The following is a 19,795-nucleotide window of genomic DNA, read 5'->3' on the forward strand; positions in this document are numbered from 1 at the left end:
GACCAGGAGATCGATTTGTCCTGAAACTTCTCTCTTCTCTGCTTCTTGAGTCCAGTTCTGTTGCTGAAGATAATGGGAGGCTGATTGAGGGGAAGCGTCCCCTTATATAGGGACACCTGTATTCCTATTGGCTGCAGGTGTGTGCATAATTTTCTCTCGTGCTATTTGCTGCCTAGGCAGCTGGGTAAACCACTAGGAGGAGAGATCCCATATGGGGCGGAGCTCCACGACATAGAAAGCTTAGCTCACTATACTTCACTGATGAGTTGTAATTCATGTGAAGAAAAGGTGGAGAGAAGACGCTTGTGGCGCCATCACAATAGGTGCCCTCCTCTCTCAACCTGTCTCATCACAAGCCCAGACACAGCAACGTTTTAAAGTGCTGAAACTAAAGCACTTAAGTCTAATTCTGCGGAACAGCAAATCGTTTTGGAATATCACCCAGATAGAGCAGGACTGAAGTATTTGACGGAGGCAAAACTCTTCCTATGGCAAATGACACAGAGAATGACCCATGCCACAGCAATCTGCACATTGACAAGGGGAACCCGCGCATCAGCGCGATCATGTTCTCCGCGGGAGTGATAGGGAACTTGTCCGCTTTGATCCTTTTGGAGATCCGCCGCAGGAAGTACCAGAGCCGGCAGCGACTGTCGCTCTTTCACATTCTGGTCACCACGCTGGTCGTCACGGACTTGATGGGCACCTGTCTGGTCAGCCCTTTTGTCCTGGCTGCCTATTCCTTAAACACCACCATTATTGCTATGATTAACACTGAACCACCTGCAATGTGTGAGTATTTTGGATTCTGTATGACTTTTTTCAGCTTGGCCACATTATTTCTCCTCTTCGCCATGGCGCTCGAGCGATGCCTCTCAATTGGCTACCCCTACTTCTACGGGCGGCACATCACTAAACGTTGTGGATATATCACCATTCCTTTCATCTATTTAGTTTGCGCGGTGTTTTGCATCATGCCCTTTTTGGGTTTCGGGGACTACGTGCAGTATTGCCCCGGCACGTGGTGCTTCATTGACATGAATCCGTTAATGCCCGAAGACCGTGTTTACCCAGTCCTGTACGCAACTGTTATGCTCATTTTAGTCCTTTCTGTAGCAGCTTGTAACGCCTTTGTCGTTTATCACCTGGTTTTGATGTACCGGAGGCGCAAACTAAACGGGGGATCCGTGACAACTCGGAGTAAGAAGGACCGGAGAGTCCTCTCCATGTCCGAAGAGGTCGAGCATCTCATCGTACTGGTGTTCATGACGGGGATATTCATGATTTGCTCCCTTCCTCTGGTGGTACGTTTTTTAAACTATTCTCAATGTTGTACTGTTTGTCTCCCAAGTGTCCCTTTGATAGTCTGACACATATATTTTGCGTAATCGAGTCAAGTTATATTTGATTTCTCACTTGATAGGTAATAACAATTTACTTGGTCTGCAGACAGCTCTAATGCTATATTACTTGTTGTAACAGTGGTAGGCTACATTTTAGTTTTATATGGTAGGCTATGTCTCTCTATGAAATCTTTAACGTACTCAAAGTTACTGTTATTTAATCGTGATCATTATTATGATAATAGTTAAGACATAAGCTAATAACCCGTCTCGCAATGCATTATCCCTTGCCATATAGTCTACTGAAAGTAAAAGGTAAAGCCAACATCCAAACAGTTGGACGTCCCAAAAATATTAGGATGTCTGTCTCATACAGTCAGCATAAAAATGTGCGTGTATCAACAAAGAGTGTTTCACCGAAAAGAAAGACAAACACGAGTAACACATGTTCTTATTCAGTACAGTTACGCAATAAAGAGGGCATTGCGTTTCAATAAAGACATTCCCATATGTCTTATATATCTCAAAGCATTTTGCAACCTAGGATGAAGCATAAAAGGTCAACCACAACTAGCATGTCAAATTGTGCCAATATGTCGGAGCTATATTTCTCCCGCTCCTAAAAATCCGCCTGTCATTGACGGAGGTATTGCCTCAATACCCTGTTCATGGCATATTCTGAGGATCAATGTACATTAACCTAAGGTTTTAGATGGGATTTTGTGAATCCATGTGGAATGGTAATGTCGGGGGTGGACACTTGTCTCTGTCAGCTGTGATGTGTTGTTATAAGCAGATTCAGTCCTGTAAAGACACAGCAATCCCAGTGTCCCATATATCACCATTCGTGGAGTTACATGGTCATTAGTCCTAATTGCCTCTGGTTCAATAAAGTGGTGATTGAACCCTCCTGGCTCTTGATTTATGTCAGATTAGACTAGCGTTCCCTGGGGATTGTGTGCCAGTTATGCTATGATATAAACACATTATGTACTTCAACACTTACTGCATGGAGTTTGTGTTATTATTAGTATATTTTATGAAAAGACACTCAGACGCGGAAGGAAGTAGACAACAATAGGAAACAGAGTGGTACCTACTGTATGCGTCATGTAGGCAGGAAACCAAATGCCAACCAACCAGTGACATTTCACACAGGAAAATTCCCCCACAAAACCTAAACAGGTTATTAAAAAAGTCAACTTTGGTAATTTAACTCTGACAGGTATAATCATTTATAGAGTGCATTGACATTTATGATGTCTCGTTATAAGCCTATAAGGGGGTCATACATTATGAAAAGTCAATGCATTATAACTGTGCCATAATGCATTATCTGTCAGTCAGCTTTCTCACAACTGGAGCTTCACAAGGGTCGCACAATGGCGGTCCAGGGCCCCAACAGTGGGACCAATTGAGTTTCCCTCTCAACCACACCCCGCTCCGTATGATGGATGAGATCCATTGATAGATTTAAGGTCACCAATAGGTAGATGGCATGAAAACATGTGCTTGTTACAGAAGAATGGTCTCCTGCTAAATTGACAAGGTGTCTGCACCTATGGAGAATCGCAACAACGGCCCTACGCACAAACACATGGGTGTCCCATGACGCCATCTGTAAACCAATCGTGAAAGCGTAACATCGGCCTTGCTTATCATGCCAAACACAGGACCCCACCTACTGTAAAAGTATGGTTGTTAACCACACAACTTGTGTAGGTTACCAATAACAACATCATTCGTTCAATTTCAAACATCCCATTGTGTTCGAAAAAAACTCGGACTCTTTAAAGGTGATAAATGAGGATCCTATACTTTTTAAACGTATTTCCCACGTCTTGGTTAATCGTTCTTATCTCTCAGAGGTAGTCTTATAGGCAGTGTAGCGCACCAGGCTCTATCTAAGGTAATGCAGACACAGTCAGACCCCCCTGCGGGATTCAAGCCTATACTCTAGGTCGGTCTGCTGTTAATGAGACCGCATCCTGCCTCTGTGCACTCAGTCATAGATGATAGGATGAATAATTAAACACAGTGTCACTGTTGCGATTGGACACCTGCTGAGAATACAGCTATCTGCTTGTCTCATCAACATCTGCCCAGAGTGCTCTCTAACTAAACAACAAGCAACCGCACGAAACAATCCAGCCAGAGCTTTCTCAAGTTCCAGGGTAGGTAGGGTTCAGACAGAGTATAATTAGTGGAGAATTTGAAGGAGCTCTCTGAATAATTTTTATTTAGCAGATTCAACCCTGGGGATAAGGTGCTGTTCCCTAACCCTCTGACTCTTGGGAAACAAAATTGCACCTCGGTTGGAGGGGATACCAAAATTACATCTAGGCTATTTCTTCATTCGTCTTTTGCTCGATTCCTCAAGTCCTATCTCACCGCTTCCTTCTCAAAGACGCGTTGGAGGAGAAAGTCAGAAAAGGAGGAACCATGGATGGTCTTCTCCAATACGTTCTGAGGAGCCATAGAGAAAGGACACAAGGAAAGAATAGTGGAGAATCAACATCTGGAGGTACTTATAAAGCCATTACTATATTTGCCGAATGCTTACGGGAATACGAATGTATTGAGAGCACTAATCAACGCTCTCACACTTAGCAGTGTCAATAATTCATATGGATAAGCTTGGCCCCGTTGCACTTTGTGAGTACCTAAGGTCCTGTACACCGTGCAGACACAAAAGTAAGGCACGGCTGTGGTGTTTTTTTCACTCTCCTCGAGGTTGTTCACACTGCTAGTTCCACCCACAGGATATTGGAGTAATTATGGTTGTTTCAGGAAATTGGCCCACTTTTACTGGAGTCAGCACTTGTGTGTCACACTGGGAAAGTCAAACAGTGCACATAGCTTAGCGACATAGAGCAGGGGCTGTGTGTGTTTGTGTGCCCGGTCGAGGAATGTGTCTCACTAATACTGAGAGTAATAACCTGTGAGATGGTCACATTTTCCAATCATTATTGTGGAGTTACTTGATAGGGATATTGATGGCATTTGTATTTTATTTGACTTTATTTCAGAAAATAGCATCTGTTCCGAGGTATCTAGCGACAGACAGACTGGTGGAAATTTGTACCAGACCAAATCTTGTTTCGCTCCTGCAAATACATCTTCGGCTCTGTGCCATTTAGCACGTGGAATAGAAATTTAGATAGTGTCATATTTGCTCTGGCCACAGCCTACCCTCTCTCTTGTTTGATTAGCTTATCAATAAACTGTATGTTTTAAAGTTGCACTATGCAGCTCCACCATTTCCTGGTTGCTAAAACTCGAATAGTTTGCCTAATTTCAGTTTATGTGGCAAAATAAGTGAGTATTGTGTAGAGAATCTTTGTACCATCTAAACTGCTGTGAAATATAGTGTATTTTCCATAAGCCAAAATATTGTTATTTCAGCTTTTTGAAGCTGGTGTACAAAACCGAAAGTAAAAGACACAAAAACGAAACTTAAGAAAGGGAAGCATAGAAATAGTGCACATAGAACATATCTACCACTTGATATACTTTACATTTTTATTTGTTATTATTATTTTGTAGATCAGCTTTAATATTGCAGATAGATTGTGGCTTCCATCAATGTAATTATCTGCATTATTTCCAATCCCCCATATAGATTTTTTGTAAATATATAAAATATATATTTTTAAATACATTTTCCTTTATTATTTTCCCCTAACCCTACCACACCTCCGCTAATTGGAGTAAAATAATGGACAACAACGCTTAGGCTTCTACTTCCAGCTTACATTTTACGGACATAGTATATTTGACAATAGTTACCTTTTGTTTGTTTTTAGTCCCATCCTTCAGCTACCCTCAACCCCTTTCATATATCTCTGAAGACTGTCCAGTTTTGGATTTCTATTTGTCATGTATTTTTCAACTGTGCTGTGATGCTTCACAAAAGTATTGAACCTTTCTATTCTTATAGTTTCTACAGATTGTAAATGAAAGAATCATTTTGCTAAGAATATTATTATGTTATTGATCGATTGACTATTATTTTTTAAATCACCCAGCAGTGCTATTTAGCTCCAGGTAAATGTTGCAATTCTTCAGCCATTCCTGAACCTGCGACCAAAAACAAGCTACATATGGACAGTACCAAAACAAATGATCTAATGATTCTGTCACTTCGCGGCAAAATCTGCAGAGCTGGGATGGTTGTATCCCGCATTTATATAATATTCTATTGGTTGCAAGAATTTTGTATTATTTTTGTATTATAATTTAAATTGAAAAACTAAGTTTTTATTCCTGCGTTGTTTTGTGTATCGGTTGATTTACCATCTGCCATGGAATTAGTACATCAAATCTCTGTGGTACAACTGTTCATTTTTTTGTCCTTAAATTAAACTGGTATACTTTTTTTTTTTTTATCACAATTTTCTTTAACCAAATTTTGGTCTTCAAAGCAAGGCCAACAGACAAGTTCCTTACTTTCTCCCCCTTCCACTTGGCTCTTCCATTTTTGCAGAAATGCTGCAATTAGTTGTGAGCTGCATGTGTGACTACTCCACCAGTCCTATTTATGATAACATTTACAAAGATTATACTTTAAAAAAAATAATATGACATTGTTTTTTTAATCAATTAGTATATTTGAGTTTAACCATAATATTTCACACAGGTGTGAGTGTTGACGAGGACAAACCTGGAGATCACTCTGTCATGCTGATTGAGTTGGAATAACAGACTGGAAGCTTCAAAAGGAGGGTGGTGCTTGGAATCATTGTTCTTCCTCTGTCAACCATGGTTACCTGCAAGGAAACACGTGCCGTCCTTATTGCTTTGCACAAAAGGGGCTTCACAGGCAAGGATATTGCTGCCAGTAAGATTGCACCTAAATCAACCATTTATCGGATCATCAAGAACTTCAAGGAGAGCGGTTCAATTGTTGTGAAGAAGGCTTCAGGGCGCCCAAGAAAGTCCAGCAAGCGCCAGGACCGTCTCCTAAAGTTTATCAGCTGCGGGATCGGGGCACCACCAGTACAGAGCTTGCTCAGGAATGGCAGCAGGCAGGTGTAAGTGCATCTGCACGCACAGTGAGGCGAAGACTTTTGGAGGATGGCCTGGTGTCAAGAAGGGCAGCAAAGAAGGCACTTCTCTCCAGGAAAAGCATCAGGGACAGACTGATATTCTGCAAAAGGGACAGGGATTGGACTGCTGAGGACTGGGGTAAAGTCATTTTCTCTGATGAATCCCCTTTCTGATTGTTTGGGGCATCCGGAAAAAAAGCTTGTCTTGGAGAAGACAAGGTGAGTGCTACCATCAGTCCTGTGTCATGCCAACAGTGAAGCATCCTGAGACCATTCATGTGTGGGGTTGCTTCTCAGCCAAGGGAGTGGGCTCACTCACAATTTTGCCTAAGAACACAGCCATGAATAAAGAATGGTACCAACACATCCTCCGAGAGCAACTTCTCCCAACCATCCAGGAACAGTTTGGTGACAAACAATGCCTTTTCCAGCATGATGGAGCACCTTGCCATAAGGCAAAGGTGATAACTAAGTGGCTCGGGGAACAAAACATCAATATTTTGGGTCCATGGCCAGGAAACTCCCCAGACCTTAATCCCATTTTGGTCAATCCTCAAGAGGCGGGTGGACAAACTAAAACCCACAAATTCTGCCAAACTCCAAGCACTGATTATGCAAGAATGGGCTGCCATCAGTCAGGATGTGGCCCAGAAGTTAATTGACAGCATGCCAGGGTGGATTGCAGAGGTCTTGAAAAAGAAGGGTCAACACTGCAAATATTGTCTCTTTGCATCAACTTCATGTAATTGTCAATAAAAGCCTTTGACACTTATGAAATGCTTGTAATTATACTTCAGTATTCCATAGTAACATCTGACAAAAATATCTAAATACCCTGAAGCAGCAAACTATATATATTTGTGTCATTCTCAAAACTTTTGGCCACAACTGTAGATATGGTTAAAGTGACTATGTATATATGATGAACAGAGAGTAGAAGTAGCGTAAAATAGGGGTTGGCGGGTGGTGGGTGGCGGGTGGCGGGACACAATTCAGATAGCCCAGTTAGCCAATGTGCGAGCGCACTGGTTGGTCGGGGCAATTGAGGTAGTATGTACATGAATGTATAGTTAAAGTGACAATGCATATATGATAAACAGAGAGTAGCAGCAGCGTAAAAGAGGGGTTGGGGGGCGGGCACACAGTGAAAATAGTCTGGGTAGCCATTTGATTACCTGTTCAGGAGTCTTATGGCTTGGGGGTAAAAACTGTCGACCCATCAATTTAGACAAAAGTGTCTGGGTAAGTGTCATCTAATATTTATAAAATATTTTTATCTGGACACTTTCTGTTTACCTGGAATTTTTCCTTATTGTAGGCTACTACTTTTACCACATTTAATCTTAATCTTTACTACACTACTCACTGTTTGGCACCTCATTTGAATCCTTAAAGAGATGGGTGGGGCTGGCTTAAGAGGGTGTGAACAATGCTGAATGGGTGTAGACAAAGGATTGCTCTCAAGTAGGTACCAAATATTCAAAGACTATTTTCTCAAAAGTTGGTGTTTACAAGTTTATCAACTTTCAAAGCAGAATTACTTTCCCATTGTTCCTCAAATGCAATGTATGATATACCATTTTGTAGCTCTGAGTCTCTACTTTTATCCAATGTAAAAACACAATTTCAAATTTTCCTACATAAGACCGATTTGAGCCGGTCCCTCACATTTATGGTTCTGCACCCAGATATCTAACTGTTTACTTTCCCCATGTTAGAGATGCACACAACCACAGCACCAGATCAAATCAAATGTTATTGGTCACATACACATGTTTAGCAGATGTTATTGCGTGTGTAGCAGAATGCTTGTCTTTGTAGCTCCAACAGTACAGTAATATATAACAATTCACAACAATGCACACAATATACACAAACTTAGAAGTAAAATACTGGAATTAAGGAATATATAAATATTAGGATGAGCAATGTCGGAGTGGCATAGACTACAGTAGAATAGAATACAGTATGTACATATGAGATGTGTAAAGCAAAAATATGTCAACATTATTAAAGTGACTAGTGTACCATTATTAAAGTGGCCAGTGATTTCAAGTTTATGTATATAGGGCAGCAGACTCTCAGGTGCAGGGTTACGTAACCGGGTGGAAGCCACCTAGTGATGGCTATTTAACAGTCTGATGGTCTTGAAATAGAAGCTGTTTTTCATTCTCTCGGTCCCCTTTGATGCACCTGTACTGACCTCGCCTTCTGGATGATAGTGGGGTGAACAGTCAGTGGCTCGGGTGGTTGTTGTCCTTGATGATCTTTTTGGCCTTCCTGTGACATTGGGTGCTGTAGGTGTCCTGGATGGCAGGTAGTTTTCCCCTGGTGATGCGTTGTGCAGACCGCACCACCCTCTGGAGAGCCCTGCAGTTGCGGGCGGTGCAGTTGCCATACCAGGCGATGATACAGCCTGACAGGATGCTCTCAATTGTGCATCTGTAAAAGTTTGAAGGTTTTAGGTGCCAAGCCAAATTTCTTCAGCCTCCTGAAGTTGAAGAGGCGCTGTTGCGCCTTCTTCACCACACTGTCTGTGTGGGTGGACCATTTCAGATCGTCAGTGATGTGTAAGCCGAGAAACTTGAAGCTTTCCACCTGCCCCCTATGGTCCCGTCGATGTAGATAGGGGTGTGCTCCCTCTGCTGTTTCCTGAAGTCCACGATCAGCTCCTTTGTTTTGTCGACATTAAGTGAGAGTTTGTTTTCCTGGCACCACACTCCCCAGGCCCTCACCTCCTGTAGGCTGTCTTGTCATTGTTGGTAATCTGACCTACTACTGTTGTGTCGTCTGCAAACTTGATGATTGAGTTGAAGGCATGCGTGACCACGCAGTCATGGGTGAACAGGGATTACAGGAGGGGGCTGAGCATGCACTCTTGTGGGGCCCCTGTGTTGAGGATCAGCGAAGTGGAGGTGTTGTTTCCTACCTTCACCAACTGGGTGCGGCCTGTCAGGAAGTCCAGGACCCAGTTGCACAGGGCCCCAAGCTTAATGGTGAGCTCGGAGGGAACTATGGAGTTGAATGCTGAGCTAAAGTCAATTAACAGAATTCTTACATTGGTATTCCTCTTGTCCAGATGGGATAGGGCAGTGTGCAGTGCGATGGCGATTGCATTGTCTGTGGATCTATTGGGGCGGTAAGCAAATTGAAGTGGGTCTAGGGTGTCAGACAAGGTAGAGGTGATGTGATCCTTAACTAGCCTCTCAAATTGATGATAGAAGTGAGTGCTACGGGGCGATAGTCATTTAGTGGTGGACATCTTGAAGCAAGTGTGGACAGCAGACTGGGTTAGGGAGAGATTGAATATGTCCGTAAAACACTCCAGCCAGATGGTCTGTGCATGCTCTGAGGTCACGGCTAGGGATTCCACTGCGCCAACAGCCTTGCGAGGATTAACACGCTTAAATGTCTTACTCATGTCGGTCACGGGAATGAGAGCCCATTGTCCTTGGTAGTGGGCCGCGTCGGTGGCACTGTGTTTTCCTCAATGTGGGCTAAGAAGTTGTTTAGCTTGTCCGAAAGCAAGACGTCGGTGTCCGCGACGTGGCTGGTTTTCCCTTTGTAGTCCGTGATTGTCTGTCGACCCTGCCACATACGTCTCATACCATCTATTGCATCTTGCCTATGCCGCTCGGTCATTGCTCATCCATATATGTGTATGTATATATTATTTTTCCATTCCTTTACTTAGATTTGTGTGTATTAGGTAGTTGTTTTGGAATTGTTAGATTACTTGTTGATATTGCTGCACTGTCGGAACTAGAAGCACAAGCATTTTGCTACACTCGCTATAACATCTATTAACCATGTGTATGTGACCAATACAATTTGATTTGATTTGATCATGTCTGTAGAGTCTGTGGAGAGAATGATTTATTTCAGCTTTTATTTCTTTCATCACATTCCCAATGGGTCAGAAGTTTACATACACTCAATTAGTATTTGGTAGCATTGCCTTTAACTTGTTTAACTTTCACATTTTGTTAGGTTACAGCCTTATTCTAAAATGGATTAAATACATTTTGTTCTCATCAATCAACATCTCAAGACATCAGTCAGGAAGTTAAAGCTTGGTCGCAAATGGGTCTCCAAATGAACAGTGACCCCAAGCATACTTCCAAAGTTGTGGCAAAAGGGCTTCAGGACAACAAAGTCAAGGTATTGGAGTGGCCATCACAAAGCCCTGACCTCAATCCCATAGAAAATTAGTGGGCAGAACTGAAAAAGCGTGTGCGAGCAAGGAGGCCTGCAAACCTGACTCAGTTACACCAGCTCTGTCAGGAGGAATGGGCCAAAATTCACCCAACTTATTGTGGGAAGCTTGTGGAAGACTACCCGGAACATTTGACCCAAGTTAAACAATTTAAAGGCAATGCTACCAAACTTCCGACTTCAACTGTCTATCTCACTAGCTCATGATATTTAAGTCTCCATATATCCACTAGTTCCAATATATCCATGATATTTGTGGCTGGGCTGGGCCTGGGTGATATTTTGTAGTGTGATTTCCTTTACGGTCAATTAAAACCGTATTATAATCTCCCACCATAATAATAGAGTATTGTATTGCTTGTAGGCTTGATAAATTATTATATACTGAACAAAAATGTAAAAACAACATGTAAAGTTTTGGTCCCATGTTTCTTGAGCTGAAATAAAAAATCCCAGAAATGTTCCATATGCACAAAAAGCATATTTCTCTAAAATGTTGTGCAGAAATGTGTTTAAATCTCTGTTAGTGAGCATTTCTCCTTTGCCAAGATAATCCATCCACCTGACAGGTGTGGTAAATAAAGAAGCTGATATCATTACACAGGTGTACCTTGCGTTGGGGACAATAAAAGGCCACTCTAAAATGTGCAGGTTTGTCACATAACACGCAACACACAATGCGACAGATGTCCCAAGTTTTGAGGGAGGGTGCAATTGGTATGCTGACTGTAGGAATGGCCACCAGAGCTGCTGTCAGAGAATTTAATGTGCATTTCTCTAACATAAGCCGCCTGTTTAAGAGAATTGGTAGTATGTCCAACCAGCATCACAACCTCAGACCACATGTAACCACGCCAGCCCAGGACCTCCACATCTAGCTTCTTCACCTACGGGATCATCTGAGACCAGCCACCCAGACAGCTGATGAAACTGAGGAGTATTTCTGTCTGTAATAAAGCCCTTTTGTGGGGAAAAACTCATTGTGATTGGCTGGGCCTGGCTCCCCAGTGGGTGGGCCTGGCTTCCAAGTGGATGGGCCTGTGCCCTCCCAGGCCCACCTATGACTGCACCCCTGCCCAGTCATATGAAATCCATAGATTAGGGCCTAATGATTTTATTTAAATTCACTGATTTCCTTATATGAACTGTAACTCAGTAAAATCACAGACATTTTTGCATGTTGCATTTATATTGTTATTCAGTATTTACAGTATGTTTTCAAAGAAGCATGGATCACCATTATTCTTATACTTGCTTTCAAGTAGAATGATGAATCTATAACTCACATTTCTATGTGAATTTGGTCGAGTCGCCCAAAAAGTTACATATTGGCATTTTAATTAGGGCACAGTTACAGTAAAGATCCATATTATTATATTATTTTAATATTCTCCATAAGTAGGATTGCATATTTCATCTTTGGTCCAATTAATATATAAAAATGTGAGGCTATTTTAGATAATAAACAATTTCTCAAGTGTAAAGCAGTCTTAAATAATCTAAACACAGTACTCTCGAGTATAGGGTTACATACCATCAGTGCATGGTTGTGTTGGTACTTTTTCTCACTCACAGTCCATCATTGTTGTGACCCTTGCAACGCCATGGGCCTAGTAGTGTGTTGTATTGGATCACGTTTTATGAGCTTGTGAAGGGTGGTGTTCGAAGAGGACACAACCAAGGTTCCCATGCTGCTACCCTCTGAGGTCCTGCCAAAATGTGTTTCTATATTTATTTATTACTTTACAGCCTTCCTTTTTGTTTATTTGAGATCATTACTCCATAATTAGCTTCCTCTTCTGAAGCTTTTTTGTTTCACTAAAGACGATCTGTTTCCAATAATCTGCCATTGACACTGATTCCTAAAATGCCTTTTATCTACTGGCCCTTGCCAACCTCACCCATTGCCGATCCTGTGTTTGAGGGTTTCAAAACAAACATAGAGGATACAAGAATGTGGTTTGGCTGGTTAGGTACTAGCAAGGAGTACATTCTGGTCTGCTTTACTTTTGGGAGAATGAGATAAACAGGATGTTTGCGACAGCTTAAAAAATATGCTCTTTTAAGCCTGGCCAGTTATTGATGGTGACAGCGTTGGGATCCTGTGCTTAGACAGTTGGTGGCAGAGGTGGGATCACACACTTTAAAAAAATATTTTTGGGGGGGTATTTTCATTTTATCCATAGAGGGATAGGATGAAATGAGTGGGGAGCCACGGAGAGGGGGAATGAAGAATAGTAGTGGGGCTGGGATTCGTACCCACGCTGGGAGGGGGGTGAATACAGTATGTGCTGCAGCACAAGCCTCAGGCACGGATACCGCACTTAGACATCCCGCGGTAAGACATTAGGACTTGCTATTCAGTGTCTTCTCTTCCTCTCTTGTCTCTTAGATCCGTGTGTACATAAACTCCGTGGGCCAGCGGAAAGAGAGCCACAAGACGGACCTCATCGCCCTCCTCTTTCTCTCCACCAACTCCATCGTGGACCCCTGGGTGTTCATCTTCCTCAGCCCGTCAGTGCTGCGCTTCTTCTGGGGAGCGTTGTGCAAGGTGCCCCTCCTGCGCTCCAGGTAGTCCTTCTTCAAGTCTTCCATGGTGAAGGACACGCACGCCCAGCTGGAGCTGTGCCATCCCAGTGCTTCCTCTGAGTTCACCCATGTCCACGCAGATGGTTTGACCTGCTGATGTATTGGACCTGATTGGGGCCTTGTAATAGCCTCCGAAGGGAGTAGCCACTCAGAATAGAGCTGCTGCCCACATGTCCCGGCCCGCCTAGTGGTCTGGTTCTATGGCGGGGGGGAGAGGTGTTGAGCTACTTAGGGGCAACAGCTGGACAAGCGGAGCAGCAACCTACACATTCCCGCAAACGTAGGCTGCTGCTGCCGCGTTCTTGTTTCAGGACGAGCTCCGAGAGGCTCAAATCGGAAGCCTCCGGAGGCCAGCAGCAGACGGACAGTTGTCCTCGAACTCCAAGGAGAGTGGGCTTGCAGTACGGGTCACGTTCTTCAAAGCACCACACGTTATTTGTTCCTACAGCACGGACTCCCAAACCAGAGGCCGCTACAAGGACAGCGACATAGGATTCACAACACTGAAGGGACTGAATCAGATGAGGACTGTTCCTTCCATATGAGGTGATCATGTTCCAGAGGCGTGCGTTGTTGGCGCCATGCCCTTTTTTAGCATGTGCCCCGGGACTCCCAGGGAAGTTTATTTGTATTGGGGTGTTCCTTCCGCTATCATATGCCATCCTCGTGGTGTTGGGGAATTGCGTATCATGATCAGAACAGTCAGAGACTTCATCCATGCGACGCAAGCTGGATTCACGCACACACTATCCCTGCTCCCTGCAGCTATGATCTGTTCACCTTTCCTCCCACTGCGTGCTCACCTCGAAGAGCCAAAGGGCAAGGGCTCGAGCATGACATTTCATTTTTGACACACTGATTTTTTGTCAGACGGTTGAGCGGCGCTACGAACTTCGAACCAGATGTTGGTTATTTGAAGTTGGGTAGCATGCAAAATGTATGCGGGGGATGTTATGCTGGAATCGTGAGAAGATGAAGGAGGTGTCCTCTGTATTCTTGAGGTTTCTTTGTGATGAAATGACAGCCTGACTATTTATTATGATGTGTGTTCAGATCTCATTGATGTATTAGTGCACCTGCAGGTGACAAGGAGCTTATGATGTTCAGTGTGCAGTTCTAAATCTGTCGTTCCCGTGTGTACGTGTGTGTGTCAGTGTCAAAGAGATGGCACCGAAAACAGATGATGTTTACAGGGAATCCCTACTATGTACCTATTATACCTATTGTTCATGTATTCGCGTTAATCAGTACTGCGGAAGATCCTGATTGAGACTGACAGACGTGTGTTAATGTACATGTGCCAGCGCGCGTGTGTGCGCCAGTGTGTGTGTGTGTACGTTTGTGCATTTGTGTGTATGCATGTGTTAACACTCCTGTAAATATGCGCCTGACTCATCCATCCGTCAGCCTTTATCCGTCAAACCCTTTCTGGAACCCCACCTCCTGTCATAGGCCCACGTCGGGGATGGCATCCAGATGTGTGTGTTAACAAAGTTAGACTCTTAACCACCCCTTTAAAAAGTTATTACTCTTCCGTAATCAAAACAAACTGAGGGATCTGACTAGCTCCACCAATAGAACCTACACAAGCAAATCAGATGCTCATGTGGCCTTTGGGAGACCACATTGAATTAACAACATGCAGAGCCTTGAATTGGATCACTAGTCACGAACACTAACGAAATAAACAGAATAATGACATCATAATTATATAGCGTTAATTACATCGCAGCTGGCTCCCCGGGAACAGGCATGCGATTTCGATTACAAATGCGATTAATTCTGTTTATTCTCTGGATTGATTAATAAAGCCGATTACTCATGTCATTTGTAAGTCCTGGGTCGTGTTCATTAGGCACAGAACAAAAGATACATGGACCGAAACGGAGGAACTAGCTGAACTTTTCCAATAAGAAAAGCTCAATTTCGGTTTTATCTGCAAAACATTTACCCATAGAGCCTTTGAGGTTGGAGATGCCATAGCTAAGGTCTGTTATGGTAAGGCGGCCTAAGGCCCCTTGCCTCGTGGGAGAATGTTGATTGGATTTATATAATCAAGCTCCTGCAATGAACCTCCTCTTCCAGAGTTCCTTCAGAAAGTACTCACCCCCCTTAACCTTTTCCACATTTTGTTGTGTTACAAAGTGAGAATAATTTGTTTTCAATTGTCCTTTTTGGTCAACGATCTACACAAAATACTCTGTAATGTCAAAGTGGAAGAATAATTCTAACATTTATTACAAATTAATTAAAAATAAATCAATTGAGCTTGAGCTCCAGGTGAGCTTTGCACACCTGGATTGTACAATATTTGCCCATTATTATTTAATTTTTTTTCAAGCTTTGTCAAATTCTTCGTTGATCATTGCTAGAAAGCCATTTTCAAGTCTTGCCGTAGATTTCCAAGCTGATTCATGTCAACACTGTAACTAGGCCACTCAGGAACATTCAATGTCGTCTTGGTCTTGTTTTTTAGGTTATTGTCCTGCTGAAAGGTGAATTCGTCTCTCAGTGTCTGTTGAAAAGAAGACCGAATCAGGTTTTCCTCTAGGATTTAGCCTGTGCTTAGCTGTATTCCGTCTATTTCCTAAAAAACTCCCTAGTCCTTTTTCTGTTGACAAGCATACCCATAACATGGTACTCAGTAATGTGTTGTGTTGGATTTGCCCCAAACATAATGCCTTGTATTCAGGATAAAAAGTGAATTTCTTGGCCACGTTTTTTTGCATTATTACTTAAGTGCCTTGTTGCAAACATGATACATGTTTTGGAGTATTTGTATTCTGTACAGGCCTAATTATTGTCACTCTGTCATTTAGGTTAGTATTGTGGAGTAACTACAATGTTGTTGATCCATCCACATTTTTCTCATATCACAACCATTAAACTCTGTAATTGTTTTTAAAATACCCATTGGCCTCATGGTGAAATCCCTGAGCATTTCCTCTCCGGCAACTGAGTTAGGAAGGACGTTTTGTAGGGACTGGGTGTATTGGTACACCATTCAAAGCCTAATTAATAACTTCACCATGCTCAAAGGGATTTTCAGCTTTTTTTATACACATTGACCAATTGGTACCCTTCTTTGCAAGGCACTAAAAAACCTCCCTGGTCTTTGTGGTTGAATCTGTGCTTGAAATTCAGTACTCGATTGAGGGACCTTACAGATAATTGATTGTGTGGGGTACAGTCATTCAAAAATCATGTTAACCACTATTATTGAACACAGAATAAGTCCATGCAACTTATTATGTGATTTGTTAAGCACATTTTTACTCCTGAACTTAGGCTTGCCAATAACAAAGGAGTTGAATACTTATTGCCCCAAGACATTTCAGCTTGACATTTTTTTATTCATTTCCAAAATGTTCTACAAACAAAATTTCACTTAACATTATGGGGGTATTGTGTGTCGATCAGTGACACAAAATCCCAATGTAATCACAAAAAAAGAGTGGTGTGAATACTTTCTCAAGCGTGGTTGCCATGGCAACCCACCACTAGCTCTGCAACAGATACACAATTCAGAAGTGCTTTACAAATGTGTGTCCCTGTGCTTCCTTTATATCAGACAAGATGAGTCACCTTGTCCGTTTTAAAAACATGTGTTGTTGATACAGTTGCTATTCAAAGTCATTTCACATTTCAAAAGGAAGCCGTAATATTTTAGAGAGAGCAGCGTGCGTCAATCTGCTGAACATATCCCTCTTTGGCTGCATCCCAAATAGCACCTTATTCTCTACATACTGCACTTACTTTTATATACAGTGGGGAGAACAAGTATTTGATACACTGCCAATTTTGCAGGTTTTCCTACTTACAAAGCATGTAGAGGTCTGTCATTTTTATCATAGGTACACTTCAACTGTGAGAGACGGAATCTAAAACAAAAATCCAGAAAATCACATTGTATGATTTTTAAGTAATTCATTTGTATTTTATTGCATGACATAAGTATTTGATCACCTACTAACCAATAAGAATTCCGTCTCTCACAGACCTGTTAGTTTATCTTTAAGAAGTCCTCCTGTTCTCCACTCCTTACCTGTATTAACTGCACCTGTTTGAACTCGTTACCTGTATAAAGGTACCTGTCCACACACTCAATCAAACAGACTCCAACCTCTCCACAATGGCCAAGACCAGAGAGCTGTGTAAGGACATCAGGGCTAAAATTGTAAACCTGCACAAGGCTGGGATGGGCTACAGGACAATAGGCAAGCAGCTTGGTGAGAAGGCAACAACTGTTGGCACAATTATTAGAAAATGGAAGAAGTTCAAGATGACGGTCAATCACCCTCGGTCTGGGCCTCCATGCAAGATCTCACCTCGTGGGGCATCAATGATCATGAGGAAGGTGAGGGATCAGCCCAGAACTACACAGCATGACCTGAAGAGAGCTGGGACCACAGTCTCAAAGAAAACCATTAGTAACACACTACGCCGTCATGGATTAAAATCCTGCAGCGCATGCAAGGTCCCCCTGCTCAAGCCAGCGCATGTCCAGGCCCGTCTGAAGTTTGCCAATGACCATCTGGATGATCCAGGGGAGGAATGGGAGAAGGTCATGTGGTCTGATGAGACAAAAATAGAGCTTTTTGGTCTAAACTCCACTCGCCGTGTTTGGAGGAAGAAGAAGGATGAGTACAACCCCAAGAACACCATCCCAACCGTGAAGCATGGAGGTGGAAACATCATTCTTTGGGGATGCTTTTCTGCAAAGGGGACAGGACGACTGCACCGTATTGTGGGGAGGATGGATGGGGCCATGTATCGCGAGATCTTGGCCAACAACCTCCTTCCCTCAGTAAGAGCATTGAAGATGGGTCGTGGCTGGGTCTTCCAGCATGACAACGACCCGAAACACACAGCCAGGGCAACTAAGGAGTGGCTCCGTAAGAAGCATCTCAAGGTCCTGGAGTGGCCTAGCCAGTCTCCAGACCTGAACCCAATAGAAAATCTTTGGAGGGAGCTGAAAGTCCGTATTGCCCAGCGACAGCCCCAAAACCTGAAGGATCTGGAGAAGGTCTGTATGGAGGAGTGGGCCAAAATCCCTGTTGCAGTGTGTGCAAACCTGGTCAAGAACTACAGGAAACGTATGATCTCTGTAATTGCAAACAAAGGTTTCTGTACCAAATATTAAGTTCTGCTTTTCTGATGTATCAAATACTTATGTCATGCAATAAAATGCTAATTAATTACTTAAAAATCATACAATGTGATTTTCTGCATTTTTGTTTTAGATTCCGTCTCTCACAGTTGAAGTGTACCTATGATAAAAATGACAGGCCTCTACATGCTTTTAAGTAGGAAAACCTGCAAAATCGGCAGTGTCTCAAATACTTGTTCTCCCCACTGTATATACGGTAGGGAATAGGGTGCCATTTGGGATATAACACACTGGGCACAAACTGGTTAAATCAACATTGTTTCAATGTAATTTGTCAACGTATTGTGATGTGGAATCTACATAGAAAATACATTGGATTTGAAGAAAAATCATCAAACTGTTGTTTTGAGGGTGAAATTTCAACCACTGGATTATGTTATCATGGTAAACAAATTTGAACATAGACAAACATTGGTATCTTTTTAAAACGATTCAGTCACTCATCATAGAGAGAAAGAAACGTGTTTATCACCAACGGTAATGTGGTGTCTGTCGATGTGGCACACGTCGCCAAGAGCTGCCATCCTCCCAGACGTGATCGTTTGCTTCCCCTCGTTCAACCCGTCTGGTGTCATTTGGGTTCGGCTGACTCGTACGTTTTGCACATTTAGAATGTACACGTGGTTGCCGTGACGGAAACCCAACGTGACATATTCCAGGCCTTGTACCTACGTATCATTGCAGGCTATGATAATTTCAAGAAAGGCAGCTCGAAAACAAAGTCAAAGTAGGTCCTATTTTGCCTTGTCGCTTGCAGCTAGTACTGTTTGTGTCTCAATGGATGATTAAAAAGAAAAATGTGTCGATAAAATGATCGATGTTTTGGTTTTGTAACATGACATAATAAAGCTGGTACCACTACAGATGATTTCTGTGCCATGTTCTTTTTTCCCGCTTTTGTCAGCAGCTCTACCATTTCCTGTGAGATGGTTATCACCTAAACCAAGGGCCTCATCACGAGATCCAAAATGTCAGCACTGTTTCGTCCTTCATCAAAAATCCAATTCAATCTCATATTATTAAAGATGTCCTTGTTAATATAATTATCTCTTGGCAGCCCTGGGTTTAATGGGCGCAGAAGGAGGAAGCATTCACAATGTTGATGTGTGTTTATTGCGTTCCTCGGGACAGGCAAAGCCAGGGCACTGGTAGATCTACAGAAGAGAGAGAAAGGGGCAGACAGGAAACAGCTGCTATGTGGCATGTTGAGCGATAGGAGTGTGGCGGGTTACACACACACACACACACACACAGAGAGTTCAAGTGAGATAGGGCAGACCTCATGGGTGGAGAGTGCTAAATGCCAATCGCAAAGGCCAAACATCTCAAAAATGACTCAAGCACTTGAAGAAAGATTAACAATGCATACGCAGAGATAGATGGTACATTAATAAATATACATACCCTTCCGTTCAAAAGTTTGGGGTCAC

General features: G+C 42.7%; 1 protein-coding gene across 3 annotated transcripts; it reads left to right on the forward strand.

The window, feature by feature from the left end:
- Positions 1–288: 288 nt before the first annotated feature.
- On the forward strand, positions 289–19,233 carry LOC139530482 (prostaglandin E2 receptor EP2 subtype-like). Of its 3 annotated transcripts, XR_011666041.1 has the most exons (3): positions 289–1,304; positions 3,751–3,867; positions 12,999–13,136. XR_011666041.1 is itself a non-coding variant. In XM_071326952.1 (2 exons), exons 1-2 carry the CDS (start codon positions 489–491, stop codon positions 13,179–13,181), a joined length of 999 nt encoding a protein of 332 aa, XP_071183053.1. In that variant the 5' UTR covers positions 289–488; the 3' UTR covers positions 13,182–19,233. The 3 variants fall into 3 exon arrangements, 2 of the variants coding, with proteins under 2 accessions (XP_071183053.1, XP_071183054.1); XM_071326952.1 differs by lacking the exon at positions 3,751–3,867 and having other exon boundaries at positions 12,999–19,233; XM_071326953.1 differs by lacking the exons at positions 3,751–3,867; positions 12,999–13,136 and adding an exon at positions 5,983–7,152.
- The last annotated feature ends 562 nt before the right edge of the window (positions 19,234–19,795 follow it).

Source organism: Salvelinus alpinus, chromosome 9 (genome assembly GCF_045679555.1).
Source record: "Salvelinus alpinus chromosome 9, SLU_Salpinus.1, whole genome shotgun sequence".
Lineage (NCBI taxonomy): Eukaryota > Metazoa > Chordata > Actinopteri > Salmoniformes > Salmonidae > Salvelinus > Salvelinus alpinus.